Source organism: Pan troglodytes, chromosome 4, assembly GCF_028858775.2.
Source record: "Pan troglodytes isolate AG18354 chromosome 4, NHGRI_mPanTro3-v2.0_pri, whole genome shotgun sequence".
NCBI lineage: Eukaryota > Metazoa > Chordata > Mammalia > Primates > Hominidae > Pan > Pan troglodytes.
The window spans coordinates 121,373,752-121,395,249 of NC_072402.2; the positions used below are offsets into that span (position 1 = coordinate 121,373,752).

General features: G+C 36.2%; 1 protein-coding gene across 16 annotated transcripts in view; it reads left to right on the forward strand.

The window, feature by feature from the left end:
* CSNK1G3 (casein kinase 1 gamma 3) overlaps positions 1–3,197 on the forward strand; it is a 104,789-nt gene extending 101,592 nt beyond the window's left edge. For all 16 annotated transcript variants that reach the window (XM_016953707.4, XM_016953705.4, XM_016953706.4 and 13 more), the window contains one exon: positions 774–3,197. In XM_016953707.4, coding sequence (XP_016809196.1) covers positions 774–828 — 55 coding nt within the window. In that variant the 3' untranslated portion in view covers positions 829–3,197. The remainder of the gene's footprint in view (positions 1–773) is intronic.
* The last annotated feature ends 18,301 nt before the right edge of the window (positions 3,198–21,498 follow it).

Here is a 21,498-nt window from a genome sequence, read left to right on the forward strand (position 1 = left end):
CAGGCTGGTCTTGAATTCTTAAACTCCTGAGCTCAAGCAATCCTCCTGCCTCGGCCTCTCAAAGTGCTGGGATTACAGGCATGAGCCACTGTGCCCAGCCAAGATTTTTTTTCACCTAGAAATAAAAGTCAGGATTATATTTTTTTGCATATACAGTTTTGACTTGTAAAATGGAATCACCTCAATTGTGCTACTTTAAATATTAAGCATAGTTTTTACCTTAACTAAATTTTCAATAAGCTTGACCTTCTTTAACCCTTAAAGAATTCAAAATTGCCAGTCTTGGCATTCTATATAATGTATTTTCTGTCTTTCACTTTTTTAATATGATGGAAAATGTTGTTGACTAGTGTATATTGGAGTGTCTTTTTATTTTTGGAGTCTAAACTGATTATTGGTGAGAATAAACTCCCCAATGTTAGGATCATTATTGCCTTCCTAATGCCTTCAACAATCACATATAAATATCAGAGAGAAAGGGTGAGAATGCATAGAATGAAATTTTTAATTACTCTTAGTGAAAAACCTTTTGAATTTAATGGCTCCTTTTTATGTTGCATAGAATGTCTTGCTATTCTTAAAAGGCATGTGAATGAAACATAATAGTAATAGCTCTGCCATGTTTTCACTAATACGTATGCTTCATTGGTGTAATCACTGTTTATCTTGCACTAGCCTGTTGCTTTTTATGATCATTTAAGTTAAAGTGATATACTCAACTTTGTGACATTTTAGTGCTTTTAAAATAAAAAGAGTGTTTCCCTCATCTGCAGGTGCTGCTGTTTTTTCAAACGAAGGAAAAGGAAAACCATACAGCGCCACAAATGACTCTGGACACAGACAGATCCTGGGGAGTTACTTACATGTTCATCTGCTGTCTTGTGATTAAAATCATCTCTGTAGTGACCACATATATTTTCAAGGACTCACTCTTAGAAACAAAAATGTCACACTTTCATACTTCATTTTGTGGTTGTCTTACATTCTTTTTCTTTTTTTTTTTCTCTAATTTAACTTTTATGGAAGCTTTAAAGTTTTGTCAAAACATGAGTGCTTTGCCCATCAGTGAATGGAATGGACCAATGAGTTGGTATTGATGAATATAGTTCCATAGAACATTTTCCAGAAGTTCTTCTGTTGTAGAAAGCAGTACATTATCTTAAGTGTCAACCAGTTATATACCTAATCTGGTTTTTTATAACTTCTGTAAGAGCATAATCAAACAGGAATTTTCTTTTCTCAGTGGATAATACAACAGAGAAAACAGAGTTGCCCAAATATTTAAAAGAAGTTATTCCTTGAGAAGTTCATATTTTGTGACATCTGCATTGATTTCAGTATTACTGATGGTACTGTTATTCATAAGTCATATTAACATTCTCTCCGTGAAATCATGGTACAGTCACTGCCCAGAGGTACTGAGGAAAAAGCAATATGGGTTCGGCAGATGGTGGTGGTAAAATGAATCTTAAGGAGTGTGGTAAATATGTGCTCCGCTTTTGTTGCATCACTATGTGAAGTACTGTGTTGCAGAAGTGGCAAAAGCGCTTATTTTTAAAAATGCAAAATATTTGTACAATGTAACTTTATGCTTCCAAATAATAATGTATGTTAGACAGCAAGAAATGAATACTTTAAAAAGTGATATATATTGGAGTTATAAAGAAATACACTAAGGAGAGGTAGTAAATGTGAACCTTGTTGCAATGTATAAGGTGGAAGCCTAAAGAAATCTCACCGAAACTTACTGCTGAATGATTACATTCTCCCTTAAGCAGAAAACTTTGGATGTGCCATGCAATGGTGTCTGTGTAATTATTTTGCTCTTTGATAAAAAAAAGACCCCCAGCAATAAAAAGTGGGTCACTCTATGCCCTCTGTGCACATTAGTCTCTTGTATTCAACTTTGCTGATTCTCTGGAATTTTCCTACTCTTTACCATAATTTTGATGATTGAAAAATATTTTGGAAAGGATGGGTCAGGTGCTTTGCCTCCATAGTCTTTTGAAGTGCCTGCATATGAACAACAACAACAACAACAAATTTCTGTAAAAAAGGAAGCCCATTCCACTTTTCAAGTATGCTTTGTTTTAAGCCATAAAGACACACATGTAGTTTTGTCACATTCTACTAGCCAGAATTTTCAAGAAGGGTTAAAACAAAGACTGGCTAGAAAGATAATTATTTTGAACAAATCTCATATTCATCTTTCATTTATAAAATTGTTACTTATTCCTCCCATGCAGTCTCTTCGTTGTCTTTAAGTGTGTGCCTCCAGGCATGCTTATTTATTTTTATTGTCTCAAGGTAACATTTAAGATGTATATTAAAGTAAAGCTACATTTTTTTACTTCATTATTGCATTTACAGGGATTTAATTGTACTTTGTAATTTATTTTTCTTATTAGCCAAAAGTTTAATGCATTTTTTTTTATGAATTAGGCACCCACATGAACACCACAAATCAGGACATTGTTTATCATTGTTGCTATGAATCCTATGAATGATCTTTTTTTTATTTTAAAGACCTACACTTAACCTACAAAACATTTGCTGTATAATTTGGTCAACAGTTTCTATCTATCTGTATACTGTCATGATGTCTTAAACTGCAGGAGTTACATACTGAGTTTATATTTTTATTTGCTTTGAGCAAGGTAGATAAACGTTTTGGCCATTATAATGTGAAACCACTTCTTCTTTCTTTACAGTATTTGACCAAACTTGTGTGTCTATGATATTTGTAAATACATGCGAATATCTGTATTTCTTATCATAAGCCTATTTAGTTTTATTCTCAGTAGGGTTTTTTGGATTGTACAGTGTTTATATGATCTGAACTCCTTATACATAAGAAGGTGTGTATATTAATCCAATTATGGACTTAAAATATTTTAAAAGTATAAATACCCTTATTTGCTGCAAAGACCAGTGTGTAGGCATTTGCTTTTTAGCAATATTTTTAAGTGCTCCATTTTAATGCCGAGGAATAAGTCTTTTGGCAACACAAACTGGTCAATAATAGGTAATGCAGGTATGTTCAGGTTAAGCCAACAATGTTTTGCATTTTTATGCTTATTTTCTGTCAACACTAATGAAGTCAACATTGCCTGAATGTCTGAATAATGAAACACATCCCTGTTTAAAAGTATGTAACTGAAAAAGAAATAAAAAAAAATAAAAGTAGTTTTTTTAAACTTGCTCTTTCCCATTTCCTCTAAAGATGGGTAAAATAATGTCACTCCCTAATTTAAGATAGGAATTATAAAAATTTGGTTTATTTAGTCTGTTATATATGAGAAGCAGAGCTAAAGGAATATGCTTTTGTTATTTTATGTTTTGTTTTGCTTTCTTGAAATCCAGTGGTAAAAAGCACACACTAGGAAGGATCTAAGCTTTCTTTAATATTAAAAAAAATTATACTTCTCTGAACTGTTTAATAGAGCAATAATTAAATACATCTTCTGATAAATTAAGGGAAATAGCATCATTTTTCCTTTTTGAGAATGGAATCATACTATTATGTTCACAGAAATTAAGCATTATTCCAGTTTTAAGTGAATGACTTTAAAATCATTGTAGATGGGGAGCCCATATTTCTAACAGTATCTCATAGTTCATCATTGTGCTAGGTGCTTTAAGGGATTTTACAAAATGGCATTAATGGTACGCTACTTAGGGATGCTACAGGTAAGATAAGGCAAAGCAGCCCTCTCTCACCCTGTGAATATTGTGTCCATTAAGCAGCAGAGACCTTCAGAAGCAGGAGAAAGATCTGGAGATGACACAAAACTGTTAAAGGCTCTATTTAGAAAAATTCGACTTAAGATTGGGATTTCAGTCTGAATGAATGTATAGTTGCATTAGTCAGAACTCTTTGAATTGAAAGTGACAGAATCTAACCTGGCTTGAGCAATAAGAGTTTACATTATTTCATTGAACTGAAAAGTCCAGTGGTAGGACTGCCTTCAGACATGCTTATTCCTGGAGTTAAGACAGGAATCCTCTCCATATCTTTTGGTTTTGCTTTCCTACCCTGCTGTTTTCAAGTCAGGAAGACTTTCCATGTGTCATGGTAAAGTGGTCATCCAGGAGCTTGAGACTTCTACCCTACCATCTTAGTAGTCTCAGCAAAAACAAAGGGCCATTTTTCTCAATAGTTCCAACAGAAGCTTAAGACTGACCTTCCCTTATTGGTTGATGTGCCCACCCCTGAGCCAATTACTATGGACAAGGGAATATTGTTCTCCCAGTGGCTGAGCCTGAGTCATGGTTTGACCTTGAGGAGACACAATGGTGATGGAACTGGTTGAGAAGAGTTAAAAAATTTTTTTTCTACTAGAGTGCAAATAGAATTATAAAGATTTGCTGATATTCAGGATAACTAATTTCTTCTCTGCCCAGTTCTAATACAGACCCACATAAATTATTTTCTTAGGACATTTACTTGTTCATAAGACTACATGGATCATAACCAAAGAAAGGACTATATATAGAAGAATGATCAGGTAATATTATTGGGATATAAAAATGGTTTTGTTAAACCAATTGTTTATTGGGATATTTATACTTTGATTTCACTTAAATGGACAGACACTCTGGCACTTCTCCAGACTAGGGGTTGGAATCTTTTTTGGTAAAGTTTAGGTTTTGTGAGCCAAAAGGCAAAATTGAGGCTTTTATATATTTAAGTAATGAGAACGAAAAATTTTCACATATATTTTATTGATAAAATTCAAAATATATTAATACTTGAATTTTTTGTGTGATACAGGGCTACTAATGATAAGAATTGAGGGATTTGGAGGGGATTTCTCACTAAATTGGGGTTCAAAATTAATTGCAAGCATTCATTTGTTAATGCTGGCCTATAATGTGATTTTTTGTATTTCATCTTTGAAAACATCTTCTCACTCATATACATCCATGTACTGTTATCAGTTGTGATTGTATAATTTTAATTGATCATATTCATCATTTGGAAGGTATTTATAGAATTCTATTAGATTCTGCTATTGCCATTTGCCTTTTAGCTGTCATTACATTGCATATGAATCACTTCCTATTGAAGGTTAGGTGGATGCTCAATTGTATATTTAAATGAATATTTAAATAGAAAAATTTCCTTTGCACTTGCCTTAAGGTTCAGTAATGCAGCTTGAACTATAGTGGAACTTGGAAAATATGTTCACTGCAAGTTTGTGCGGGAATGGAGATCTTGCTTCTTATCTTGACAGCATGGGAAATATATAAAGCCAGCTTGATATTACTTGTGATTTAAACAACGTTTGTTGCCATCAAAATGACCTTGTCACAGTATGTTTCACATATAAGTGCTGTTTTGCCTCATAATTGTAGGTTGAATTTATTAAAAAGCAGTATTAAGTTTGCAGCAAAAGCTAATTTCCAAAGCTATTCAGTGTTTGAAAATAGTTTGAGGGTGATTCTCTTCATTCATAACGATTTCAGTCTTGGTTCTGAGCTCAAAAAATTACAATAAAGCTACCGTTCCAACCTGGGCAACATGGCAAAACCCCGTTTCTACAAAAAATTAGCGAGACATGGTGGCATGCACCCATAGTCCCAGCTACCCAGGAGGCTGAGGTGGGAGGATGTCCTGAGCCCAGGAGTCGAGGCTGCAGCAAGCCATGATTATGCTGCTGCACTCCAGCCTGGGCAACAGAGTGAGATCCTGTGTCTAACAAACAAAGCCAAAAAACTTTACTGCTGCCATCAAACCGCTATGTAATTGGGCAAGTCAGAATACTCAACTTCTATTTCTAACAAAACTAAATGGAACCAATGATGATTAAGATCACAAGTGAATAAAATTTACCATTGACTTTACTAGTTCGATGACAATTCAAATATTTCCCACAAATACCTGCTGATGAATAATGCACCATATAACCATTGAGCAATTTATTCAGCTATGCGGTTTTTTTTGTTTTTTTTTTTTTTTTTTTGCCACTTCACACATTTTTACCACCATGAATTGCCACACATCTTAGCAGATTCTACTTCAGGTTGTACTAAATTGGTGTTTTCTTGACTTCTTTGAAATATTCTTTCCTGTAGTTATTGTATGCAGACTATTCATAAAGGCTAGTTCTTGAGTCACTTCAAACTCAGCATTGACTTCTCAAGTATACAACGGGGCAGTATTGATAACATTTGTTGACTCACCAAAAGCCAAGCAAAGCTACTTGAAATCATTTGCCTTGTTTTTTAATTAACTGTTGGTGTTGCCACAGTGTCCTCATGTCTCCAAGCAAGTATTCTTGCTGAAAAGCTAGTAGTCATAAAGAAGTTTTTGTCTGGGCCCACTTTCTGGTTGCTACAATCAAACACAATTAAATTAACTCTAACTCACCATCAGTATATAGCTGTCTTTGCTTGGCTAACAAACGAGCCACTCAGAAAGTTACTTTGGTTACACCCTTATTCTAATTTTTTAAATTAGTAGATTATGCTGTGATAAGATACTACATTTTAAGTTTTCTAATTGTTCTGTTGATTTCCTGTGGGTTGGGAATATTGAGTGCTTAGTCTGGAAATATATTTTTTTAGCACAGTGAAAGTGTCATTGCATAATAAACACAATGCTTTGCCATATAGTTGTACTACAATTCACACTCCACTGTGCCTTAAAAGTGCAACACTCAAAGTCCACTTTTTAAAACTTTTTTTGACATGATGTATATGCACTGGTAATAAAAAATAATAAAATGTCCGTATGACAATATGTATGACACTTGAAATGCTGTTGAGTTTTATAGCCATCACTGAGATTTGTAGCATGGTGAATAGCAGTGCAAAACAATGAAAGCACCACATATGGTTACTGTCACAATTATTCACCTCTGCCTTTGTAGCATGAAAGCAGCCATAGTCAATATGTAAATGAATGAACATGGCTGTGTTCCAATAAAATTTTATTTATGGACACTAAAATTTGAATTTCATATAATTTTTATGTGTCATAAAATTCCCCGATTTTTTCAACCATTTAGAAATGTTAAGTGTCATTCTTAGTTTGTGAGCTGAGCAAAAATAGGAGGCGGGCTGAACTTGGCCTGCAGACCATAGTTTGCCAACATTTGTTCTGTGCCACACTGGAAAGATTTGAATGTTTGAATTAAATTAGTTTTTACCTAATTGCATGAAACTGCTTACCAAAAGATGACCTTTCCTCGTTTTATGAAAGAAAATTTCATTTTGAAGTAGCACCAAGAATTAAAATATTATGGAAAGTGCAACCACAGTACATATGGGAGTTAGAAATCAAATGAGGTCTAAGTCTGGCTCACGTATGAACTTAGATATTGAAGCAGTGTGCAGCTTTAGAAAGAGCATGAATGTCAGAATTAGACAAATTTAATTTCAGTCTAAACTTCTTGTGAGAACTGTGGCAAGTTAACTCACTTAACCCTGTTTCTTCACCTTAAACTGGAGATAATGCCTACTTTGAAGTGTGATTCTGAGGATTAGTGGATGATCTTTATAATAGCTCTCAATGCATTTACCATTACTTTCATTAAAAGTACAATTTTTAAACTGAGCAACACCTGGATTTCTCATACAGTGTGTACACTTCTGCTCTTTAAGACGAGAATAAGGTCTGGTGTTTATTAGACTTTGTCTTCCTAGATTGACACCATTATTCCTATGTGTTTAAAAATATTGGGCCCTAATTCTATCACATTGCACAGTTAGCATTCTGCCTCACTTAGTGACATCAACAAATTCAAAATATGTAATTTATTGATAAAAATGACAACAGGAGCGGGCCAGGCAAAGTCCTGTCTGAAGCAGCTGCAGTCCATGTTAAGGTCAGTATCAATCCATTGAACCAATAACATGTCTAAATGTTCTCTGTAATGTATGAGTCCTTCAACACCACTTAATTACTATTAGCTATTTATCAGAAGCTTTGCTGAAATCCAGGTAAACCATTTGGTCTGTTTCCATGCCCCCTCATTCTCATTATGCCATCAAAAAAGGAATTGGATTGAGTTTGACATGAGTTTTGGATTTTATTTCCGTCTTGCCTTTTTCCCCCCTTAACTTTTCAGGCTAAAGATTATTCTTGATTTTAGAAAGCTGAGTCTTACATTCTCTTCCTCATCCCTCAGCCTTTCCTTTACATATGGCTCCACATACAGATTATAGAGCTCTTTTTTTGTTGGCTTTAGCATTAAAAAGAATCTCCAGCTAATATGAAACCTTAAAGATGTTATCTTTTTTTTTTACATTTATTTCCTATACCCTTTTAAAAGCTGAGCTTGTTAGAAAGGAGACTCTTTTTCTCAAACGTTTTTTCTTTTTAGGATCACTTTTCATTGCAGAAATGAAATCAGAGTCTTGAGTTCTTTTCACAAGGTATCATAGACCTTAAGATGAGATGCTCACATTCTCTCAAGGTGCCTGACCCTTCTGCTTTATCAACAAATTCCTCTTGCTGGTCATTTTTGTGGTCCAGAATAGTAGCTTCAATTTTTGCTTTCTCTATTTCCTGGAAGATTAGATTTTAGGCATATAAAGAATTTACAGAATTTCTGGGTTTAAAGTTTTTTTGTTTTTGTTTTTAGTTATTACAAGTACATGATAGGTATCTATATGGGGCACATGTGATGTTTTGATACAGGCATACAATGTGTAACAAGTCAGGGTAATTAAGTTATCCAGCACTTCAAGCATTTGTCATTTGTGTTAGGAACATTCCAATTTCATTCTTAGTTGTTTTAAAATATGTAATAAATTATTGTTGACTATAGCCACATTGTGCTACCAAATACTAGATCTTATTCATTAGATCTAACTATATGTATACATGTGTGTGTGTATATATATGTATATATACACATGTGTGTATATATAGTGTATATATACACATGTGTGTATATATCTGTATATACACACGTGTGTGTATATGTGTATATACACACGTGTGTGTATATGTGTATATACACACGTGTGTATATATGTGTATATATACACGTGTGTATATATATCTGTATATATACACGTGTGTATATATATCTGTGTATATACACATACATTAATTTGAGACGGAGTCTAGCTCTGTCTCCCAGGCTGGAGTGCAGTGGCACGATCTCGGCTAACCTCTGGTTTAACTGATTGTCCCGCCTCAGCCTCTGAGTAGCTGAGACTACAGGTGTGCGCCACCATACCTGGCTAATTTTTGTATTTTTCGTAGAGATGGGGTTTCACCATATTGGCCAGGCTGGTCTCAAACTCCCGATCTTAAGTGATCCGCCTGCCTTAGCCTCCCAAAGTGCTGAGATTACAGGTGTGAGCCACCATACCCAGCTCTATCTAACTATATTTTGTGCCCATAATACCATCCCCAGTTTATCCCACCCCATCCCCCTCCCCGCTACCCTTCAAAGCCTCATAACCATCCTTCAACTCTTTATCTCCATGAGATACATTGTACTGATTTTTAGCTCCCACAAAAGAGTGAGAACATCAGAAACCCTAGCTGAAGTAAAATAAGAATTAGAAATTTCCAGACAATTGGGGGCCTCTATCACTACTCAATTTTATGTTTAGTATTTTATGCTCCTCTTGAACACCTTGTGTCAGGCAGTGACTTGTGTGCTTAAATACTGATTTTCTTTAACTGGCCTGGCATTTTGTAATGTACTTTCATAATGGTATCTTAATTTCCCCTCTCTTTGCTCAAATATTTTCCACAGTGCATTTACCTTGGGTGTACTAAATTTCATTGCAAGTATACATCCTCTCAGTATACTTCTCTGCCCCTTCCTTCTCATAAGTGTGTATTCCAGTCAGAAACCTCATCATACCATGTCAATGATTTCTATGTCTTACTTACACTACCCTGATTTGTATGTAAGTCTTCTTGATCATAGTCTTGTATGTGCATTAGTGTGAAGACTTCTTGGTATTGTTTTCAAACTTCCTGCTCAGTTCTCTGGAGTGAATCATTTGGTCATGTCTAACCAGATGGTAGATGGTATATATAACAATCCCTTTCATGATTTTTATCTTCTATTTTCACCTTCATCCTCATTGCAAAAAAATCATTTAAACATGTCAATTATGCTTATACCATTACATTCTAGCCATCTTAAATTAAGTCTTGGAAATGAAAATCTCATTTTAAATGTCTTATAGGTAGAAAATCAATCATGTCTTCCTTGTACAGTATTTTGTCCTGAATCCTTTATTGACTTTGTCAGGTGCCCTAAATGTCCTGTATTTATTAGGCTTTTTTTTTTTTGATAAATTGCAAGAATATTGGCAATTAGAGCTATTTTTACTCCACAGTAATGTGGAATGCTTAAATTACTTATGTGGTAACAGCAGCTGAAAATTATTCCTCCACAAATAAACATCTGAACAATCCCTTATCTCTCCTACATGTTTCAATGAATACCAAAAGTGGGGAGTAAGACTTGAAAGTACTTACATTTCATATTCAAGAAAGAAAAAGGCTATTGAATTTTAGCCAAAGCCTGAAGTTGTGAACAAGTAACCACTGTTAATTTAAGATAACTTTAATAAATACACAAAAAAATCAATCAATGACATCATCCATTGGCCATGCTTCTGAAAATAAGCTAGTCAACAACAGCTTCATTCTAGTCTTCTGAAAGTAAGCAAGTTAATGACAGCCCCATGCTTCTAGACAACAGCTGATCAGCAAGTGCCTTGCTCCAATAACCAGGCTTTAGAAAATCTGTTGGTCAACAGCAGCTTTTTCCAGTGAAATACCACACCCAGGAATATAATCAGCCTTTTTGACTTCTTTTAACCCTGCTGCACCTTTCTAAATAGTCAATTTATTACACTTTTTTCTGCTACGTTATTACTGTTACCCTCTCTTTCCTTCTGTTACACTAAGATTCCAGGAAAAATGTTTCAAAAATGGGTTCTTCTTTTTAAAAATGCTTGAAAAGCATTGCCCTAAATAATGTGAAATATTAAACTTAGTATGGAGTGCTTAGGAAATCAGAAAACTATACACTCTGTATTCTGTATACTATGTCCCTAAAGATATAGAGAGATCTCCATCCAAATGTATTAAACAAGCTCTGGTACCTGGACTGGTAAGCTTTAATGCTCAAGACTATCCTTCTGCTGAGTCTTTATTCTGCAAGAGGACCAGTTTGGCAGAGTAGATTATGTCTCCTTTATTCACGTTAAAAATAAAAATGGAGAAGAATGGAAAAAGGCAAAGCAAGATGGCAGAAGAGGACTTTTTAGTGATCTTTCCCCTTGCAGAAACATCAATTTGAACAACTATCCATGCACAAAAATACCTTCACAGGAGCTAAGTGAGTCAGGTGAACAATTTTGGTACTTGGTAATAGCACAATTTTTTCTTTTCTTTTGAGATGGAGTTTTGCTCTGTCGCCCAGGCTGGAGTGCAGTGGTGCAATCTTGGCTCACTGCAACCTCTGTCTCCTGGATTCAAGCAATTCTCCTGCCTCAGGCTCCCAAGTAGCTGGGATTACAGGCACACACTGCCACGCCTGGCTAATTTTTTGTATTTTTTAGTAGAGACAGGGTTTCACCATGTTGCCCGGGCTGGTCTTGAACTCCTGAGCTCAGGCCATCCGCTTGCCTCAGCCTCCCAAAGTGCTAGGATTACAGGTGTGAGCCACCATGCTGGGCCAGTAGTAGCACAATTATTAAAAATATGCATTGAAGGGAGTAGAAAGGACAGTTTCACATTACCCATGTCACTCCTTTCCCAACCCCAGGCAGCAAAGTGAAAAGATAGCATGAAATTGCAGGAAAGAGAAGTGAGCCTAGGATTTTGTCTTCAAACCTAAAATTAGGTAGCACCAGGCAGACCTCCCACAACCCCTGACTTTAGGGGAGTACCTGCAGACTGAACCTCCAGACATGCCCTGGCATCAGCAGGAATGCATAGCTTCTATTAGGTGAGCTCAGTCTGCTGTATGCATCACTGACAGCTTACTACAGTGGCCTTGGGCTCTGGACAACCCCCATTGGAAGGCAGACTTCAGCAGCTGTGAGTTTCAGGCACATCCCAGCTCCATGATATCCTCAGCAGACATGAGATTCCAGCCTGGCATCATATGGCTGCAGTGATCCCAGGATTAGGGCATCCCTCAGTGTCTCAATGGTACTTCAGCGGTACCAGGTTTAGAGAGCATGCCAGATGATATACCTAGAATCTCTGCTCAGACACCAATGAACAACAAAGATCAAGAATAATCAGGGAAACATGATATCACCAATGGACAAAATAAAGTGCCAGTGACCAACCCTAAGGAAATGGATATGAATGAATGTGCTTCCTGACAAAGAATTGAAAGTAACCATTTTCAGCGAACTTCAAGAAAATACAGAGAAACAATTCAATAAAAAGAAGACCATAAGTGATCAGAACAAGAAATTTAACAGAGAGAATGAAATGATAATAAAAATCAAATAGAAATCCTGGAACTGAAAAATATAATGAACAAAATGAATAATGTCACAGAGAATATAAACAGCAGAATTGATCAAGCAAAGAATCTGTGAACTCAAAGGCAGGTTATTTGAAAATAAACAGAAGGAAAAAAGGAAAAAGAATGAAAAGAAATGAGGAAAACTTACGGAATTTGTGAGAAAGTATCAAAGGAGAAAATATTTGAGTCCATAGGAGTTAGAGAAGCAGAAGAGAAAAATAAAGGGACAAAAAGTGTATTTAAAGAAATGATAGCCAAAAAACTTTCCAAACCTGGAGAAAGGTATAAATATCTAATTACAGGAAGGTTAAAGGTCTTCAATCAGATTCAGTCCAAATAGGACTACTTCAAGACATATTATTATCAAAATGTCAAACATCAAAGATAGAGAGGATCCTGAAAGCAGCAAGAGAAAAGAAGCAAATAACATATAAAGGAATTCCAATACACATAGCAGCAGACTTCTCACTAGAATCTTATAGGCCAGGAGACTGGGATGATATACTCAACGTGGTGAAGGGGAAAACAACAACAACAACAACAACAACCAATTAGAGTATGGTACCCAGATAATCTGTTCTTTATAAATGAAGGGTCAGGCATGGCAGCTCATGCCTATAATCCCAGCACTTTGGGAGGACAAGGTGGATGGATCACTTGAGGCCAGAAGTTTGAGACCAGACTGGCCAACATGGCAAAACCCCATCTCTACTAAAAACACAAAAAATTAGCCGGGTGTGGTGGCATACACTTGTAATCCCAGCTACTCGGGTGGCTGAGGCAGGAGAATCGCTTGAACCTGGGAGGCGGAGACTGCAGTGAGCCATTATCATGCCACTGCACTCCAGCCTCGGTGACAGCATGAGACCCTGTCTCAAAAAAAAAAAAAAAAAAAAAAAAAAAAAGAAAGAAAGAAATGAAAGAGAAAAAGAGAAACACTTTCCCACACACAAAAAAGCTGAAGTTTATCATCACCAGACCTGTCTTACAAGAAATGCTAAAGACAGTTCTTCAAGCTGAAAGAAAAGGATGCTAATGAGTAACATGAAAACATCTGAGAGTATAAAACTCACTAGTAAAAGCAGGGACACAATCATATTTGGAATATTATTATACTGTAATCATGGTAAAAAAAGATCACTTGTACCTTTAGTGTGAAGATTAAAAGACAAACTATTAAAAATAAATATGATAATTTGTTAAGGGATATTGAACACAAGAAAGATGTAAATTATGATTAAAAAAAACTCAGAGTCAGGGGCAGTGGAGTAAAAGTGTAAAGTTTTTTTTAAATTGGAGTTAATTTGTTATCACCTTAAAATATCTTGTTTTGATTATAAGATTTTTTTTGGTAAGCCTCATTGTGACCACAAAGTGAAAACCTATAGTAGATGTGCGCAAAAAACAAGGAATAAAAACATACTACTAGAGAAAAACACTTAATCATAAAGGAAGACAGTAAAAGAGAATGAAAGGAACAAAGAATCTACAGAACAACTAGAAAACAATAAGTGAAAGGGCAGTGGTTAAGTCCTCATCTATCAATAATTACCTTGAATGTAAATATGTTAAATTATCCAATCAGAAGACACAGAATGGCTAAATGGATTTTTAAAAAGAAGAGACCTAAGTATATGCTGCCAATGAGAGACTCACTTCAGCTGTAAGGACACACATAGACTGAAAGAAGGGATGAAAAAAGATATTACATGCACATGGAAATCAAAAGTATTAGATGTGTATTACATGAGTATTAGACAAAATAGGCTTTAAGTAAAAAACTGTAAAATAAGATGAAAAAGGCCATTATATAATGATAAAGGGCTTAATGCTGCAGGAGGATATGATATGACAATTATAAATATATATGCACCCAACATTAGAGCACCTAAATATACAACACATGTATTAACAGATTTAAAGGGAGAAATGGACAATAATACTATGTACAGTAGCAGTATAGGACATTAACACCCCAATTTCAGCAATGGAAAAATCATCCAGACAGAAAATTAGCATTGAGACATTGGACTCAAACTCTGCTTTAGACCAAATAGACCTAACAGATGTATACAGAGCATTTCATTGAAGAGTTGCAGAATTTACATTCTTCTTAAGTGCACATGGAACATTATCTAGGCTAGATCATGCGTTAGGTCACAAAACAAGTCTTAACAAATTTAAGAAGATTGAAATCATATCAAGTATCTTTTCTGACCACAGTGGTACAAAACTAAAAATAACAGGAAGAACTTTGAAAAATTCACAAACACATGAAAATTGAACATCTTGAACAACCAATGGGTCAACGAAGAAATTACAAGTAAAATTAAAAAATTTATTCAGGCGAATGAAAATGGAAACACAGCATACTAAAACTTCTGGGATGCAGCAAAAGCACTTCTAAGATGGAAGTTTATAGCAATAAACACCTACATCAAAAAAGAAGATCTCAAGTAAACAACCTAATATTTTACTTCGAGGTCTTGAAAAAAGAATAAACTAAGCCCAAAATTAGTAGAAGGAAGGAAATAATAAACATCAGAGCAGAAATAAATAAAATAGAGACTAGAAAAACAATAGAAAGGATGAAAAAACAAAGTGTTGGTTTTTTTTTTTGAAAAAAGATGAAACTAATAAACCTGCCAGTTGGACTAAGAAAAAAAGAAGACTCAAATCAGAGAGGAAAAAGGAGACATTAAAACTGATAACACAGAAATATAAAGGATTATAAGGCTATTATGGACAATTATACCCCCAACAAACTGGATAATCAAGAAGAAATGCTAGCATGAGTACACTCCATCCCCCGGCTCCCTGCCACCCCAGCCCCGCCAAGTCTCCATTGCAGTTAAAGCCTTGGCAGGCACAGAGCCTGCCAGCCGCACCCCCGCCCCCACCAGCACCCCACCTCTGTGACAACACTGCCATGGGAGTGAAACTAGGCACAGAGAAGAGTGGGCCTTTCCCCACCCTGAGCAGCCATCTCCACCTGGGTGAATGCTCATGGAGGGTGCGCCCAGTCCTATGCCCACCAGCACCCTGCCCCCTGTGCTAACCCCACCACCAGCACCACTGTGCACATAGTTGCCAGAGGTACCCTCAGCCATGCTGCCTCCATTGCTACTGTGAATGCGTTCTCAGAGGCCAGCACCCAGCACCCGCCAGTACCCTGCCACAGCAGAGAAGAAGTCCACCCTGCTCTGCTGCTGCTGCCACTGCTGCTGGCACATGCAAATGAGAACAGATCCTGCTGCTACCACCATACAAAAAGCTTTGAGTGGCACCATCCATCAGAGTGCTGTGACACAGTGGTCCCGGAGCACTGCGGCACTGCCAGTGCAGTGATTTCCTAATCCCAAGAAGCCAGAGAGCAAATTCTCGGGACTGATAAGAGTTCCCCAGAGTTAGAGCATGCAGTCCAGGAGTTGTGAGCTGAGCCATGGCTCCTTTAAATCTTCCATAAATGAAACCAGCTGACTGAAACCATCTTACACCACAATCAAATTCTCTAGTTCATCAAATAGGATAAAAGGACAGTGACTTTAAAGACTGAAGGAGCATCAGCCCAGGAAGATGAGAAAGAACCAGCTCAAGCATTCTGACAACTTAAAAAACCAGAGTGCTATCTTTCCTCCTAACAACCACACTAGGTCTCCAGCAAAGATTCAGAACTGAACTGAGATGGCTGAAATGACAGAAATAGAATTCAAAATAAGGATACAAATAAAGATCACTGAGATGCAGCAGCATGTTGAAACCCAATCCAAGGAAGCTAAGAATCACAATAAAATGATACAGGAGCTGATAGACAAAATAGTCAGTATTCTAAATAATGTTATTGACTTGTTAGAGCTGAAAAACACACTACAAGAATTTTATAATGCAATTACAAGTATTAGTGGCAGAATAGATTAAAATAAAGAATATCAGAGCTTGAAGATTGGCTCTCTGAAATAAGACAGACAATAACAGAGAAAAAGAATTAAAAGAAATGAACATTACCTTCAAGAAATATGGGATTATGTAAAGAGATCAAATCTATAACTCACTGGTGTGCCTGAAAGAAATGGGGAGAATGGAAGCAACTTGAAAAATGTATTTCAGGAAATCAGCCATGAGGACTTCCCCAAACTAGCTAGAGAGGCCAAACTTCAAATTCAGGAAATGCAGAGAAGCCTAGTAAGATAAGTCACAAGAAGATCATACTCAAGACATGTAATCATCAAATTCTCCAATGTCAGAATGAAAGAAAAAATGTTACAGGCAGCTAGAGAGAAAGGTCAGGTCACCTAGACAAGGAAGCCCGTCAGACTAACAGCAGACCTCTCAGCAGCAACCCTACAACCCAAAAGAGATTGGGGGCCAATATTCAACATTGTTAAAGAAAAGAAATTCCAGCCAAGAATTTTATATCGGCCAAACTAAACTTTGTAAGCAAAGGAGAAATAAGATTCTTTTCAGACAAGCAAATGCTGAGGGAATTTATTACCACCAGACCTGCCTTAGAAGAGCTCCTAAAGGAAGCAATAAATATGGAAAGGAAAAACTGTTATCAACCAGTACCAAAACACACTTAAGTACACAGACTAGTGACACAATAAAGCAATCACAAACAAACCAGCATAATAACCAGCTAACAATACATGACAGGGTCAAAGCTACACATATCAATACTAACCTTGAATGTAAATGGGCTAAATGCCCCAATTAAAAGACCCAGAGAGGCAAGCTGGATAAAAAAAGCAATACCCAATGATATGCTGTCTTCAACAGACCCATCTCACACATAATGACAGCCATAGGTTCAAAATAAAGGGATGGAGGAAAATCTACCAAGCAAACGGAAATCAGAAAAAAGCAGGGGTTGCAATCCTAGTTTCTGACAAAAGAGACTTTAAACCAGCAAAGATAAAAAAAAAGACAAAGAAGGGCATTATGTAATGGCAAAATGTTCAATTCATCAAGAAGAGCTAACTATCCTAAATATATATTCACTCAACACAGGAGCACCCAGATTCATAAAGCAAGTTCTTAGGGACCTACAGAGACCTAGCCTTCCACACAATAAATCATTGAAGACTTCAACACCCCACCAAAAGTAACAGACGAATCATTGAGGCAGAAAATTAACAAAGATCTTCAGGACCTGAACTCAGCACTGGATCAAATGGATGTGATAAATGAGTTCTACAGAACTCTCCACCCCAAAACAGCAGAATATACATTCTTCTCATCACCACATGGCACAATTTCTAAAACTGACCACACAGTCAGACACAAAACACTCTACAGCGAGTGCATAATAACTGAAATAATGAAAAACACTCTTTTGGACCACAGCACAATAAAATTAGAGTTCAAGACTTAGAGAATTACTCAAAAGCATACAATTACATGAAAATTAAATAACCTGCTCCTGAATGACTTTTAGGTAAATACTGAAATTAAGGCAGAAATCTAAAAGTTCTTTGAAACTAATGAGAACGAATATACAACATACCAGAATCTCTGGAACACAGCTAAGGCAGTGTTAAGCAGGAAATTTATAGCATTAAAGGCCCCCCAAAAAAGTTAGAAAGATCTTATATGAACAACCTAACATCACTTAAAAAAACTAGAGAAGCAAGAGAAAACCAATCCCAAACTAGTAGAAAACAAGGAATAACCAAAATCAGAGTTGAACTGAAGAAGATTGAGACATGAAAAAACATTCATAAGATAAACAAATCTAGGAGTCTGTTTTTTGAAAAAATTAACAAAAATATATAGATCAGTAGCTAGATTAATAAAGAATAGAGACAATCCAAATAAACACAATTAGAAATGACAAAAGGGATATTACCACCGACCCCACAGAAATACAAATAATCATCAGGGAATATTATGACTAGGTCTATGCACACAAACTAGAAAATCTATAAGAAATGGATAAATTCCTGGACACATACGCCCTCCCAAGACTGAACCAGGAAGAAATTGAATCCCTGAACAGATCAGTAATGAGCTCCAAATTGAATCAGTAATAAATGGCCTACCAACCAAAGAAAGCCCAGGATCAGATGATCCACAGCTGAATTCTACCAGATGTACAAAGAAGAGCTGGTATGATTCCTACTGAAACTGTTCCAAAAGATTGAGGAGGACAGACTCCTCCCTAACTTGTTCTATAAGGCCGGCATCATCCTGATTCCAAAACCTGGCAGAGACAACAAAAAAAGGAAACTTAGGCCAATATCCTTGGTGAACATTGATGTAAAAATCCTCAACAAAATACTGGAAAATCAAATCCAGCAGCACATCAAAAAGCTTATCCAGCATGATCAAGTAGGCTTTATCCCTGGGAGCAAGGTTGGTTCAACATAAGCAAACCAGTAAATGTGATACATTAATTAAACAGAACTAAAGACAAAAACCACAGAATTATTTGAATAGATGCAGAAAAGGCTTTCAATAAAATTCAACATCCTTTATATTAAAAACTCTCAGTAAGCTAGATTTTGAAGGAGCAGACCTCAAAATAATAACAGCCATCTATGACAAACCCACAGCAACATCATACTGAATGGGCAAAAGCTGGAAGCATTCCCTTAAAAACTGGCACGAGACAAGGATGCCCTCTCTTACCATTCCTATTTAATATAGTATTGGAAGTCCTGGCCAGAGCAATTAGGCAAGTGAATGAAATAAAGGGCATCCACATAGGAAGAGAGGAAGTCAAACTATCCTTATTTGTAGATGACATGACTCTAGATCTAGAAAACCACATAGTCTTGGCCAAATGGTTCCTTAAGCTTGCAGGATACAAAGTCAAAAGAAAAAAGCCACTGTCATTCCTACACCAACAATGGCTAACCCAAGAGCCAAATCAGGAATGTGTTCCCATTCTCAATTGCCTCAGAAAGAGTAAAATACCCAGGAATTCAGCTAATAAGATCTCTATAATAAGAACTACAAAACACAGTTCAAAGAAATCAGAGATGACACAAACAATGGAAAACATTTCATACAAATTGATAGAAAGAATCAGTATCATTAAAGTGTGGCTATACTACCCAAAGCAATATAAAGATTCAGTGCTATTCCTATTAAACTGCCAATGACATTCTTCACAGAACTAGAAAAAATTATTTAAAAATTCGTATTGAAACAAAAAAGAGCCCAAATAGCCAAGGCAATCCTAACCAAAAAGAAGAAAGCTGGAGGCATCATGCTACCTGACTTCAAACTATACTACAGGGCCATAGTAACCAAAACAGCATGGTACTGGTACAAAAACAGACACATAGACCAATGGAACAGAACAGAGAACCCAGATATAAGGCTGCACACCTGCAACCATCTGATCTTCAACAAAACTGACAAAAGCAAGCAATGGGGAAAGGGCTCCCTTTACAATAAATGGTGCTGGGATAACTGGCTTATGCAGAATATAAAAATTGAACCCATTCCTTACACCATATACAAAAGTCAACTCAATATGGATTTAAGAATTAAACATAAACCCCAAAACTGTAAAAATCATGGAAGACAACCTAGACAACATCATTCTGAATGCAAGAATAGGCAAAGATTTCATGATAAAGATGCCAAAAGCAATTGCAACGAAAGCAAAAATTGACAAATGTGATCTAATTAAACTAAAGAGCTTCTGCACAGCCAAGGAAACTATCAACAAAGTGGACAGGCAACCAACAGAATGGGAGAAAAGTTTTGCAACGTGTCATCTGACAAAGGTCTAATATCCAACATCTGTAAGGAACGAAACAAATTTACAAGCAAAAACCAAACAACTGCATTAAAAAGTGGGCAAAGCACATAAACAGACACTTTTCAAAAGAAGACATACATGTGGCCAACAAAAAGCTCAATCATTAGAGAAATGCAAATCAAAACTACAATGAGATACCACCTCACACCAGTCAGAATGGCTAGTATTAAAAAGTCAAAAAATAGTAGATACCAGCTAGGTTGTGGAGAAAAGGGAACACTTATACATTGTTGGCAGGAGTGTGAATTAGTTCAACCATTGTGGAAAGCAGTGTGGTGATTCTTCAAAGAGCTAAAAACAGAACTACCATTCGATCCAGCAATCCCATTACTGTGTATATACCCAAAGGAATATAAATTATTCTGTCATAAAGACACATGCACGTTTATGTTCATTGCAGCACTATTCATAATAGTGAAGACATGGAATCAACTTAAAAGCCCATCAATGATAGACTGGATAAAGAAAATGTGTTACATATATACCATGGAATACTACACAGCTGTAAAAAAGAATGAGATCATGTTCTTTGAAGGAACATGGATGAGCTGGAGGCCATTATCCTTAGCAAACTAATGCAGTAAGAGAAAACCAAATACTGTATGTTCTCAGTTATAATTGGGAACTAAATGATGGGAACACATGGACACATAGAGGGGAAAAACACACACTGGGGCCTATGGGAGGGTGGAGGATGGGAGGATGGAGAGGCAGGAATAATAACTAATGGGTACTAGGCTTAATATCTGGGTGGTGAAATTATCTGTACAACAAACCCCCAAGACACAAGTGTACCTATATAACAAACGTGCACATGTACCCTTGAACTTAAAAGTAAAAAAAAAAGGAAAACCCAGTTCCAGATTGTTTTATGGTTGAATTCTACCAAACATTTAAAGAAGAACAAACACAAAGTGTTCTCAAACTGTTTTCAAAAAATGAAGAGGAAGAAATACTTTCAAACTCATTTTGAGGACACTTTGATCTGACAACAAAGCCAGACAAGAGCATTACAAAAAGTAAAAAATTACAGGACAATGTGCCCGATGCAAAAATTTTCAGCAAAATACTAGCAAATGAAATTTAATAGTGCATTAAAAAGATTATTCACCATGATCAAGTGGGATACATCCCAGGGATTCAAGGATAATTCACCATAAGCAAATCCAATAGAGATAATATATCACATTAATAAAATCAAGGACAAAAACCATCTGATCATTTCAATAGATACAGAAAAAGCATCTGACAAAA